The sequence below is a fragment of the Aythya marila genome (assembly GCF_965140915.1).
Source record: "Aythya marila genome assembly, chromosome: 20".
NCBI lineage: Eukaryota > Metazoa > Chordata > Aves > Anseriformes > Anatidae > Aythya > Aythya marila.
The window spans coordinates 7,865,794-7,879,212 of NC_139061.1; the positions used below are offsets into that span (position 1 = coordinate 7,865,794).

Genomic DNA, 13,419 nt, shown 5'->3' on the forward strand with positions numbered 1-13,419 from the left:
TTGCATCTGCAGTTTTATTAAAATGTCACTAGTGTACGCCTTGAAACCTCGGTTAGGCAATCTACAGTAGAGTCACTTTGTCTCAGCGAGCACGATGAGACGTGTAGACCTGGAGAATCATCAGAGGAAGAGAGCTGCTTTTGCCTGGTACCTCCACTCCTCCTCCTCACTTCATCTTAAAGCTGGGAACGATGAGGTTGTTCTTGTACCTGCTCTTCCTAATGAGTGAGTCTTATCTCTGCATTTATAGTTTTATAGTGCTCATCCTTAGTGGGAGAAAAGTGGCTGCAGGGTGAAATTCCACCCAAATTCAAAACAAGAAGTAATCTTTAGCCTTCTATAATTTTTTTATTTCTTTGGCTGTTTGCTCATCATGAAGTAGGTGGGTGCACTGTGGGTTAAGCAGTGTGTGCTATCAGAGAGACTTCCCATGAGTTTTTGGCTTACTGATCTCCTTAATAAGTGCTCTAGAATAGGACTTTTTTTACAAGAAAATTCAGAACCTTTGTGTGAGAATAAGAATGCATAAAGTAAGGTATAGGTATGAATTAGGAATATTTCCCGAGCCAGAGTCGGTATCCACAGTGTTCTGTCCTGTAGCTCTGGGGGGACAATTCTGTCATGAAGTCGTCTCTAGCTGCTTGTCCCAGAATGGGTGACACCCTTCTGGTGCTACTCCAGCAATTGACAACTGCACTTGGCATGTTACTGGCCTCGCTTCCAGCAACAGCACCAATAAATGCTAGATTGATTCTGTATGACAGAATTCTTGTTTGTCTGGTTTCTTTTGCAAAAGATCCAATACTGTATAGATCTACTCCATCTGTACAGAAAGAATATTGTTTAAGTATTCATTTCACGCCCTGATCAGCATCACAGACTTTCTGGCAAGCTTTGTAATTCCAATGTGTTTGGGAAAAAAATGCTATTAATTTTATTTGTTTAATGAGATGTCAGTCAAAGTTCTCTGTAACTTGTTTTACTGTGAGTATAGAGTTAATATCAGGGTTGATGCTCTACTGTTTTCCTTATTTGCATTTGACTTCTACATGTTAGATGATGATGTTTTATTTCTGCTAGTACTTCTGTTCTTGTGCTTATTGTAAGGAGCTTAGGTAGCTCCCAGCTTCATTAAACTTGTAAGTTATTAAGAGAGGTGCCCAGAGAACTTACTAATATTTTTTTTTTTGAATTTTGATCTGTCTTTATTTGGGTTATGCAAAAGTAAGGGGGAGTAACTGGTGGAGGCTTCTCTCTTTGTGTGCTCCAGTTGTTCTTTTCTATCACTCTCCTTTAGCAAGCTTTTTAGCATTTGTGGGTTTTGCTGTTCAAAGTGGCAGTGCAGCAAAGTGCAGTTGTCTGTCTTGGTGGGTCTTGGTTAGGTTCCTGGAACTTATCTAAAAGATCTGTGCCGAGGGTATAAGCATGTAAACTACAAATAATTTGCTGGTATAGTTGGTTAATTTATTACACGCAATTTTTCCCCTCAGGTTAAGTACAGTACACTTCGCTTAATTCAAACACCTGAATGGCTAAAAGCTGAGTCATTTGTGTTGGAAATCCCTTCGAACAGGGAGTCAGGAGCACAAAGTTTAAATAATGTGGCTTTGCAGCATGACAGCAGCACAACTAGGTGCAGACTTGAAGAGTCCTGTTCCCAGGCCAAATACCATGTGAGCACAGGAATATTCATGAGTGAGATCATCTGTGGCAATCATTTATTTATTTATTTTTTGTTGTCTGCTTGAGAGTTGCCCCTTACTTCAAAGACAGCTGAACTCATTCCAGCATATCTGGAGCTCTGTTTCTGTTTTGCTTTGAAGGAGTTTTACTGGAAGCCTTTGTAAATGTATGGAATTTTTAGACTACTACAGTGAAAGCATATACAGATGCCTAGAAGCATCTCTGAGTTAATTTAGGCCTTTTAGTTGGTGAAAGGAGATAAGCAAAGTAAGGAGGTAGTTCAGGATGGTTTGCCTACACTCTGAAAGGGATGCATGTCATGTCCCTAAGTATGGGACGTTTCGGGAAGCAGAAGCAGACTGAAAATTCACCGCAGTCAGGGCACGTTGCATGTCTTTGCCCTGACTGTGGTATTTTACTTCTTCCACCGGTGCATTCGTAGCCAGCCTGGGAAATGATATGGAATTAATTGAATAACCTCATATTCAGCTCTGAGTGAAGTTAGAATCAGCAGAGATTCTAGATGGATACAATTCACATTTTGTTATTTACTAGTTTCAGTCAGGCATGGAGTTTGTGGCCACACTCATCTGAGGTTAGTATGAGGTTTTCAAAGCTGTCGCATCGTTGACAGGGATTTGGTCATACAGCACAGCTCAGTGCTGGAACTCACAGTGTTTGTCATAGCACCATGCTCCCAGCCTGTGCAAGAAATCAAGAGCTGAGATGTGAACAGCAACAAAGGTTGTCTTGCCACAGAATCTGACAGTTAAAACACCAATATCAACCCTGTTTTTGTGGGTTGCCTTGCACAAAGAAAGTAAGTTCATTAAAAAAAATAAAAATAAAAATAAAAGATTACCTTTAGCCGTTAGGGTGCCAGGTCAGTTACAAGGAATGTTTTGTTCTGTTATAAAGGTCGACCATGGATGCCAAAACAGGACTTGCATTTCTTTATCTTCCGTTAGGTTGGGCAAGAAAATTATTTGTTAATCTAAATGAATGAAATCTCCATAGCTTGGTAACTCTCCTTCCCACCAGCTGTCTCTGTGCCATCATGGTGGGTAGGGTTCAGGGACGGCTGGCTCAAGAGCCTGTGCTGGTAATGAGGACTCTGCAGGTCACCATCTGTGCTCATTTATTTTTGTTTTCAGTGATCAAGTCCTTGAGGAGCTTTAATGTTGACACTGGCAAGAAGTGGATCACACCACACACAGACTCTCCGTTGTGGCCCAAGGTTCTTCAGCACTCAGATGGGAACAAAACCATGTAAGCAACAGAAGAAAGAAAAACATATCCAGGCTTCCCAGGTCTTTGTGAATGATGGTGGTCTGAGCTCATGTATCTTCTCATTTTCTACAACTGTTATTACAGGTTCCCCTGCCTGGGACCCAGAATTGTTCTTTGGTTCTTAGGGGCTGATATTAATGTTTAATCATTACGTGTCCATTGTCAGCTTGTTAGCCTTCATGATGCTTCTCCCCTCACCCTCTGCTAAGTCATAGCACTGTGCAAAAAAGGCCGTCTGCTCTTTTAACTAGATGGCAGAAGCAAGCAACTGGTTTTCTGCAGAGCTCCCTGGTATATCATGTGGTTTTTAGGGCTGCAGCAGTCGTGTCTACCCACCAGCTGCCAAAAGTTATGTTGTGAGCTTGGTCTGAAGACCATAAAGAGCTAGAAACTGCTATATTTTGACTGTTGGGTTTGTAGGGGAACAGAAAAGGATAGCTAGGCTGGTGAATAGAAGCCAACCACAAGTGGTTGCTATAGAGATAACCTATATTACGCTTAGCAAAGTAGTAAGGCTGTGCAGCAGATAGCTCTGGAGTAAAGAAACCTTTCCTATCCTGTCAGCACAAAGCGTCTGACTCACAGAGCAGTCTCCATTTCATACGACAGTGCTGCCATTTCCTAGGATGGGGTTTGGACTTCCTTACTGCATTCTAGCCTCCTTTTATCTCCAGTATTTTATGGGCAAGTCACTTCCAGACTTCTTCCTTGGTCTGGGATAGCTTTCCTGAATTCGTTGTTCAGATCAAGTCCTACTTGCAGTGACAGAGAAGTGGGGGATGAGAGTAAAACCCCTTCTTTAACCCAGTTCAGTCAGTGGCAAAACTCCTGTCTGCTGTGACCAGAGACTGCTGCAGAAGAGCTTCTGGCTGCGTGGTGGAAACTTTCCCTGCCAACAGCCCAGACAGAACCCGTTTGGGACAGCAGTGTGGTGAGGGAGAACCTCATTCTTCCCTTCCTCAAGGATCTGAAAGAGAAACTGAACAAACTCGGTGGTGTGGATATTGTATGTTCCGATTTCCAAAGATGCAATTTGCTACTGGTGTCTTCTAGTGATGGCTGGGTGTGCAACCAGCTTGGAGCACTACCAGTTCAGAGGCTTTAGGGGAACAAATGTGAAGGTTGAAGATTTATAGGAGAAAATAAATGTTTTCTTAGTAGCTTGTTCAGCTCAAAACCACACCGGTGTCCAATTAATTGAGAGACGTGTTGTCAGGATATGGTGTGGCACCCTAACCCACAGATTTTTTTTAGCACTCTTCAGTATCAAAGGACTCTTCCTGATTGTGCCACCTTCCCTCTTTTCCACTTTTTCTCTTGTTCCACAGGATTTTGGTTACTTCCTCAGTAGACAATGGGTTGGGCAGGCTGAGAAAGTGCACTGTTCTGCAGGACAGGATCCAGTGCCAGGAGATACCTTTGCAAGGTACAGTCCTACTTCCCAACACTTGATTTGACATGGGCATGAGGATGTGTGGAAGGAAGGTGTTTCAGAGAGTACTGAGCACATTGCTAGGTCCCTTAGCTCAGCACTTCATGGAGAGAAATGCAAACCCATTGTCCCAGAGGTTGGGAGTGATGTCTTTGGAGGCTGCAAGACCTCTTCTGCCACAGCTATGTCTTCACCTAATCTTTGTTGAAGTAGAGGCAAAGTTTTTTGTTTCCAACATATTAATTATTGCTGTAGCTGCTGATAACACTGACTCTTATTCTATCTGCCCAAGGCTGATAAGTACCATATCCATTTCAATATTTTTTCACCCACACTGTTCTCCCCTCCTTCCCTCCCTTGTTCATTCAATCGTTCATTCAATTTCAGGAAAAATTAAAGGCTCCAAAAACGTCCAGGATGGTGGCATAGCTATTGACAGGAATTCCGACTGGATCCTGGTAAGGGACTGAAAACATCCATGGCTGGGAATGACTGGATTTTTCCAAAACACTGTGTATGTTTGCAGGGAAATACAAATGAGCAGACATAAAAGAAGGACAAAGACCGAAAGCTCTTGGCTGGACACTGATTGGTTGGAAAGCCAGCTGGTGCCTTGCCAGCCAAGAGAGAAAACTCAGAAGGGTCCTTTTCATTTTCATCATCTGGGGATCGCAGTGGACCTCATACTTCCCTGCAGCCAGCCCCACTCAGAGGAGAAGGGACGACTGGCAGAGAAGGCTTGAGAGCCACTGACTTGGAGGCTGCCACCTTCAGCCTGGGGGTACCCCAGCCTCACACTTTGTGGGAGCTCAGGTCCTGGCTAAGCTGATGCAGCAGGGATCACAGCAGGGAAGGGAGTCACCGCTTGCTTTTTTACTCTTGCTAGGGTGCCTTTAGTGCTGTGCAGGGGATACTGAACCTTCACCAGATGGCATATTCAGTCGTCCTCTGTCTATGGCTCTGCTCGTTATTCATTAGCCTTCCCTGCCACCCCCACAGACTTGCCTGCAGAAGAAGCATCGCCGGGCCTTCACCACTACAGAGGACATGAACGGAGTCTGTACTCTGCTCACCGCCGACTTGCGCAGCACAGCTTTCCTCAACCTCACCAGGATGGGTACGGGAGCAGAGCCAGCACAGTGCCTTTGCAGAGGGCCAGAAATAGCAGCATGAGGCTGTGACCTAACAGCGGGGCCCTTCTGAGTTCCTAAGCAGGAAGGTCTATGGTCCGCTGGGAGAGACTTAAGAGTTGAATTTTATGATGTATTATACTGACTTCAGCAGGGTTACAGGGTTCAGCCCTGAAGACTAGCACAAAGCACCAGGGATTTTCTGTTGTGGTCTCCCGTGCATACAAAAGATCCAGCTCTTAAGCCTGGATTTAGAAAAGCATTTATATTCTTAGCAAATGGATATGACAGACATCCACTGGGATTTTTAAAAATGCTTGATCAGTCAAGGTTGTTCTTTCCAACTTGCCTGAGCTATTGTGGCATTTAATCAAGGGAGCAGAGCGCTGGTTGTATGGCCTTGCTCTGCTACTTGCAGTCATTGCAAAGAATCTGAGAAGATTACATTAGACACCTATAAGGTCTCATTTCATCTTCGCTAGGAAACAGATGCTGATTTTAAGTTATGTTAATTAGAAGAGTATTTTTTAAATGTAGACTGTCTTTTTTATTCTTGCTTTCTTTATTTTTAAGTTGAGACCAAATTAAACGGCATTCAAAGCAGAAACAGCAAAGACAAGTTTACTGCCACCAGCAGCTCTGTGAGCACAAACAATGTCAGCATTACTTGTGGTGAGCACTTTGGCGGTGCATGGAGCAACCACATGTGCAAAGGTAAGTACTGGACATGAACAAACATTACTTCCTTGAAAGCAGCTTGTATTTGTGTGACAGGAGAGAGCTGGGGAGGGAAAAGGTTGAGGTTTTGAAGGTTATGGTAAACTTCAATCACTATTACCATCATCATTAACTGAGATTTTTTAAAAATAAAACTTGTTACTACCGTGTAGATCACATCATCAGCTAGACCTGCTTTCAGAATGGCTGGAAGTGGTCAAATATTTGTTTGTTTGTTTCTGATTTGTTGTTTATGTAAATGTTCTTGAACTCTTGCTAAATGTTAGGATGTTTTGGTGCCTTTTCAAATGTTCTTTTATATTTAACTGCATTGACAGAACTGGGAACAGAGATTGCTGTCATTCTGGGTGGATCAGAGAACGCCAAGTCAGATGATTTTCAAAACACCAAGAACTCAGTCATCAATATGATGAAGTCAACGTGGCAGAAATGCTCAAAGGTGTGTGAAACTGCTCAGTCTTGTTTTCTGGTAGGCAGGATGACCAGAGCTCTAATGAAGAATGGAAAGAGTCCCCCAGTTCTCATACTGCTGTTTGAACTACTCGTAGGGATGCTGGTAATAAATCTACATATTGTAATGCAAGAGTTAAATGTTAGTGATCCAAGGATGAGGAGTAGCTGAAGATGGGAGTGGAAGATCTAGGAGTGAGTTTTCACGCCAGTAGCATGTTTTACCAGGCACATCTCTCAGGGCACCTTGAAGCAGTAGACATACAAATGAGTGAGGCTTATAAACCATTACTTTGAATGATTTAAATAAAGCCTGATATTTGGGGACAAAGTGAGGCTGAGCCATGTGGTCGCGAAAGATCTGGCCAGACAGATAAAATAAATACAGCAAGTTCAGACAGAAAAATCATTTTAAGCCAAAGAAAATTAAGTCAGTTCCTGGAGCTGATCCAAAAGGGAACACCAGAATACAAATGTGTGACAGAGAGATAAAGATAGTTGATCTGCCTACTATTTGCAATGCAGGCCTTCCGTGTTTGTGCAGTAAAGTTTGGGACTGAACTTGACGCTCTGAGATACTTAGAGATCCTTGTCTGACCAAGATGGCTTTGCCATCTTCTTTCTCCAGGTCAGGTTTGCTGTGGTGCAGTATGGAGCACAGACCCGAACTGAACTGAGCCTGCAAGAAAGCTGCAACAGATTAACTGCTCTCTTCAAGGTCCGAAATATGAAGCAGCAGAGTTCACAGACTGACATTGCAGCCTCACTGCAGCATGTATTGTAAGTTCACGTGTCTCGGGACGCCCCTGGGACACTCAAGTGATTTGTTGCATTTCATGTACATCAATACAGCCTCCTGCACCTCCTCTCTATTCTTCTCACACACTCACAGCTATCACTTTTCCAATGCTTCTCTTAGTGACAGACTCTGCCAACAGAGGCCTGTGAATCTATCTGTCTGGGGGTCTCTCAGGTCAAATTCTGGCTTTCACAAGGAGAAATTGCCAAGAGGCAAAGTGTAAAGTCCTTCCTGGCTGACATAGGAGCGTCAGCATGAAAATGCAGTCACCTGGGTCTTGCTTTCAGCATGTGCTTGTAGATCTGAGGCCTTTCCCATATTTTTCACTCATCTGCTGGGTCTCCCTGGGAGTCTTGCTTTCCTCCTTGACTCCATTTTCATCCCAATAGCATGACTCTGACAACACTGAACTTCATTGTAAAAATGCCCCGTGTGTTGCTTGTGAAGGCAGAGCTACCAGTTGTAGATAGCCAGCATCCCTGGAAGCATAATGTGCTCATGTGCTTTGCATGTCTGTACTGTCCAGACTTCTGTGTGCTGAGAGTTCAGTGAACATCAGCACCCTGCCAGCAGCACAGATTCCTGGCTCTGAAGACATAGCTTGTCCCATAAAATACCTCTAGGCTTGTTTTTCTACAGGGATGAAGTCTTTAATGAAAGCCATGACTCCAGACAGACTGACAAGATAATCATTGTCATGGTATCTGGACAAGTGTTTGTAGAAGTCCATCAGCTGAGAAATGTGATGAACTCCCTCAAAATGGCTAAGGTCAAACTCTATGCTCCTAAGGTGAGTAGGAAGAAATGTCAAAGCCACGTTTTTTTGCTTGTAAGCTCATGTGTTGGATAGAGATGTTTCCATCCACCCCATGTGTCTACTTCTATGCTTTAGCAGTGGATGGAAGAAAAAGTGTTGCATTAGACATGCAGGATGTCCAATCTGAGATGCTCTCGTGGCTCCCTTGACTCTCCCAGGCCTCTGTCTTCTTGATTCCAGAGAGCTTGTTTTGGAGGGTGTCAAGGAATAAGTTGTAGAAATAGAAGTGTCTGACTTGTATAATTCTTATGGCTCTAAAGCTTTTCTTAGCCTTTTCTTTGCAAATAAGGTTTTTCTGTGCAATCTAGGATCAGGGCTGCTTTACCAAGCTTTCAGAAAACTCCCTCCCTTTCAGGCTGTCAAGTTTTTAATTAAGACAATTTTCTGTGTGTGTATGAAACGTACAGTCTCCATGGCTGTTGGCTTTTCTCCCTAGATTGGAGAGTTCGTTAGCAACCAGTGGGTCCCAGAAGATCTGCAGAAGGCTAGAAGTGACTGGCTCATGTTGTCTGCATATGAAGATTTTGACAGTTTCCTTTCAGAGTTGCAGAGAGACGCTCTGATTGAGTCAGGTAGAAGAAATTCCACTCCTCACACATCTCTCTTCGCTGTAACTTATAGAGTGCATCTGTGATGGTGGGTGGCTTCATTGCTTAGGGAACGTAAATACATCCATCCAGGTCTTAGCCTGTTCTTGCAGTCACCTGCCCAGCAACAGTAAAACAAATAAAAATTATTTCTGTTACATTCATAACAGTCCTCCTTAGCCAGCCAACCAGGAGGACAAAAGATTACATTCTGTATCTGTGACCTGCAGCCAAAACATTAGTATGGAAAGACAGATAGATTGCAATAGGTGCTTTAAAATGTACACATTCATCTTCCTTTCAGTGTTTCTGTTATGATACTTACACTTCTGGGTGTACTGGGAGCAATTTATTTCTATTAAACTGTAGCTGTTTTTTTAAGATGAAGACCTGATGTCCACAGCCTTCAAAACTCACAGCTTTTTCCATAGCACCCATACTCTTGAACCTGAAAGCAATATGATCCTCTATATCCTGCAGGGATGAGGAAGAGTTCAGCTGCCAGGCAGCAAGGTGCAGGAACACTGCATGGGCAATAATGCAAGGTTTCAGTTCACTCTTTGTTTTCTCTCCCTGTTCCCTGTCACCTATATTCAATTTTTTTTTTCTGTTTCAGATGAAAGTATGCCAACTGAGACACCAGGTCGCAGAAACATTAATGACAATGGTGGCAGCACGCTTCCTTCCTGGATGGAGAGCGACAAAGAGGAGGAGGAGGAAAATAGCTTGCGTACGTGGTGAAGTATCTTTCAACAGAATCATGCTGTGGACTGTCATGAACTGATGAAATCTGGGGGGTTGCTGTGCTGTAAGCTTCCAGAGCTGAGCTGTGGCTCACGCTGAAATGACAGTGGGCAGTCTTGGTGCCATTCAGTTGCTGTTGGAGTGAGATTATTTGTGTGTTGATTGATAACACTGGATAAAGAACTTGGTCCTGACCAACATTACTGAGCTCCAGGGAGCCTTCTCCTTACTCCTTTATTTTCCATATCCTGGCAGGCTCTGGGACAGAGATTGCTTTTATTTTGGATGGATCAGGGAGCATTGAGCCAGAGGATTTTGAAAGAGCAAAAGCATTCATCCACAAGATGATGAAAACACTGTATGAGAAGTGCTTTGAGGTACTCCCTACTCTCTTCAGCAGGCTAAAAGTACAAAGTGTGCTGTGCTTCGTTTAACCTGCCTCTTCGCCAGAATTTGGGACCGTGCAGGTTTATTTCCATTAGGATGGGAAGGCACTTCTGTAGCTTGCATGTGTTCTTGATGTCATTTTGCTTACATAGCAGTAGGTCCTCAGTCTTGATCCTAACAACACTGTAGAGAGAAAAGTCTGTGGTTTGTTTGTATAGAAATCCCTAGCCCTGCTATGCAGTCATGCTTGGAGCCCAGTGAGCAACATCTCTCCTTTCGTACAAGGTGACGGTCGTGACTTTCTTGTTTCCTGTCTCTGTTCCCATATCATAACATCTATACTCACAAGCACAAAAGCAACAATAATCAGATCATCCTGGAAAATGAAGGAACAATGCACTAATATTACAGATAATCCTCTCTGAAACCTGCACATGTGCCAAAAACATAACAGGAAAATGCAAGTACTTAAAAACAAATTTGTGTTTCCCAAAACAATTTTTTTCTGTCTGTACAGACAGTGTTTTAATTTTCCTCACCTATAAAATATTTACAACAATCCTTGTTTCCGCATTACACATATTTAAGAGCCACTTGCTCATTAAGAATATGTTATTTCTACACAGTCTGGATAATATATTCTTTCGGGATTTCTGAGCTAGTTGTTGTAGAGAGCTCTCATTCTCTGAATCAACAGTTGTCACAAGCAGATGCTTACCTGCTGCTTTCTTCCAGTGTGATTTTGCAGTGGTGCAGTATGGCTTTGAAATCAGAACTGAGTTTGACCTGCGAGAAAACTGGAATCCAAATGCCACCCTCCAGAAAGTACTTGATATTGTGCAGGTGTGCAATGTGACAAAAACAGCATCTGCCATGCAACATGCCCTGTAAGTAACAGAAAAAAGGAGCTCAAGAAATGATGAAGGTGATTTCTGGGGCATTTCACGAGTAAGGGAGAGGGACTTCCATGAATATTCAGGTCCTGAAAGCAGTCCTGTTTATTTGTAAGAGGTTGAATGGCAGGCAGCAGTTTCTGTGCCATGTTTTAGAAGGTTGTAAAAGTCATCTGTCAGTGTGAAATTGCTGGTATGAGGGGACTCAGGAAGTTATAGAAAGAGACAGCTCTTGGCCATTTTAAGATAAATGAATGTGAAAGAAAATTTCTTGTCTCCTTGCTATGACTGTTAGCTGCAAATATTTTTTTTTTTTTTTTTTTTATGTTTTACCAGAGATTCTATCTTCATTGAAAGTCACGGATCCCGGAAGGATGCAGCCAAGATCATGATCGTGCTTACAGATGGGGAAATACTTCTGGATGAAATGAACTTGACAACAGTGATAAATTCACCCAAAATGGCAGGAATTGAGCGCTATGCTATTGGGGTGAGTTGGGAACCTACTTGGATCATATCTTCCTTCCATTTCTGGGTGGCACCAGGCAGGGGGATAAAAGGAGAACTGAACCATGTGCACCTCCAGTAAATAAGGGAACAAGCATGCATAAAATAAACAATTGAAAGATAAAGCTATTATATGAACTGATAAATGATAAAGAAAAACAAATGTGATCAAAAAGTATGTCAGGCGTGAGGGTTTCTCAGTTCAAGTCTCTGGTAGGTTTCTTCTCACACTATTACCCTTGCCTTCTAGTAATGTCATTCAGCTACCTCTTCTCATCCTTTCTCTTACAGCGGAAGATGTTTGATTTTATGATTACATGTGACTTACTGATTTCCAAACTTCGTTGTTGGGTACAGCAAAGTTATATACACCAAATACTGCACCAGCCAGTTACATGAAGATGTTCTGTAAATGTTTTGTAAAGGTCTGGTTCCAGGAGACACTCAAATTGTCTAATTCACTGGCTTCCAAATCAATTACTATTTCTGGGTTTACGTAGGGTGGTTGAAGCTGAAATTTTTACCACCAACTCAAGTGATTCCATCCTTAAGTACATGGGAGAATAAGAGCACTCTAAAGGTTGCTGCTTCTGATTAATTTGCATCTCTTCTGCAGGTGGGGGATGCCTTCAAAAAACCAAAGGCCCTGAATGAGTTGCGGCTGATTGCATCTGGTCCAGATGACACTAATGTATTTCAGGTGACCAATTATTCAGCATTAGATGGGCTGCTTTCAACCCTGCAGCAGAGTATTATTGGGATAGAAGGTAAACAGAAGTTTTTCTATTTCATTGGTAACTTCTGAGGTATAAGGAAAAAGTGGCTCACCCTGTTTCTTTTGCATTGTCAGGTACTCAGGGTGATGCTCTGGAATATGAACTTGCACAATCTGGTTTCAGTGTGCAGATTTTGGATAAGGCAAGTGTTCTACATTTAACCTTGCTAAATAGTTGCATGTTGTTCTGCCGTTTTGATACCTGGAAGGATTCAGAAGGTCTTACGCAAGAAATGATGCTGATAAAGAAGTTTGAGAACTATGTAGTCAAATCTCATTTGCAAGCCATTGCTTGCTTTGAATGTGTCAATTAAGTAAAAAATATCACTTTTTAAATGTCAGTTGTGAATTTTATTTTAGGATGGGATCTGTCTCACATGACCCCTGTTATAACTACTGGATCCTTTTTATTCCAATGCACGAAAGAGCTAACTTCAGTTGACAGCTTTGATTTAGTTGGCATTTGTGTCTCCAGAGTACAAGATCAGGGACTCCATCATGTTGCAAATAAAATAATTCTGCTCTTTCAGAATCCTCTGGCTTAAAACACTGGTCCATCCAAGAAAAGCATGATCTCTGTCCTTGTCAGAAGGGGAAGACAGTGGAAGCTGAGGAGGCTAGTAAGCATTTAGTAGCATTGGCTGTAAGGATAACAGTGATCGGATTTTGCAAACAATGACGTGTAGAGAACTGGGAGATGTGCAGCTGCTTCTCTGGTATTGGGCAGTCACCTTGCACCTTCAATACTAGGAGCCAGTAAAACTGCCTGTGCTACATGGTCCAGGAAACAGTGCAGAGCTGTAATCCAGAAAACATTGCAACCTACTAAGGAGCTTTGCAGACTGATAGAGGTCACCAGCACTGGCAATTGCCCTCTCTTCCTCCATTTTAATTTGCACTATGTTATTTCTGCAGCAAGTCTTAATGTTTGGTGCTGTGGGTGCCTTTGACTGGTCTGGTGGAATTCTGCTCTATGATCTGGCAGCCAAGAAAGCTGTTTTCTTGAATGAATCAAAAGAAGAAGCCAAAAAAGCAAAGTATAGTTACCTAGGTAAGCAACTTACCCCTCTCCTGAGATCAGTGACAACCTGACTGCAGTTCTGTTTGTTTATATGTAGTGCAGCATGTGCTGGCACTGACAGCATTTACGTGGAGACCATCTACAGCTCTAGCTGAATTTTTAATAT

The 13,419-nt window shown here is 42.7% G+C and overlaps 1 protein-coding gene across 1 annotated transcript in view; it reads left to right on the plus strand.

The window, feature by feature from the left end:
* Positions 1 to 13,419, plus strand: part of ITGAE (integrin subunit alpha E) — a gene marked incomplete at its 5' end in the record, with an annotated part of 31,181 nt that overhangs the window by 165 nt on the left and 17,597 nt on the right. The window contains 17 exons of the mRNA XM_082776700.1: positions 108 to 225; positions 2,838 to 2,952; positions 4,302 to 4,399; positions 4,793 to 4,863; positions 5,405 to 5,522; positions 6,109 to 6,249; positions 6,591 to 6,712; positions 7,352 to 7,503; positions 8,162 to 8,312; positions 8,776 to 8,911; positions 9,543 to 9,656; positions 9,926 to 10,047; positions 10,793 to 10,944; positions 11,287 to 11,440; positions 12,074 to 12,224; positions 12,308 to 12,375; positions 13,148 to 13,283. Coding sequence (XP_082632826.1) covers positions 108 to 225; positions 2,838 to 2,952; positions 4,302 to 4,399; positions 4,793 to 4,863; positions 5,405 to 5,522; positions 6,109 to 6,249; positions 6,591 to 6,712; positions 7,352 to 7,503; positions 8,162 to 8,312; positions 8,776 to 8,911; positions 9,543 to 9,656; positions 9,926 to 10,047; positions 10,793 to 10,944; positions 11,287 to 11,440; positions 12,074 to 12,224; positions 12,308 to 12,375; positions 13,148 to 13,283 — 2,119 coding nt within the window. The remainder of the gene's footprint in view (positions 1 to 107; positions 226 to 2,837; positions 2,953 to 4,301; positions 4,400 to 4,792; positions 4,864 to 5,404; positions 5,523 to 6,108; positions 6,250 to 6,590; positions 6,713 to 7,351; positions 7,504 to 8,161; positions 8,313 to 8,775; positions 8,912 to 9,542; positions 9,657 to 9,925; positions 10,048 to 10,792; positions 10,945 to 11,286; positions 11,441 to 12,073; positions 12,225 to 12,307; positions 12,376 to 13,147; positions 13,284 to 13,419) is intronic.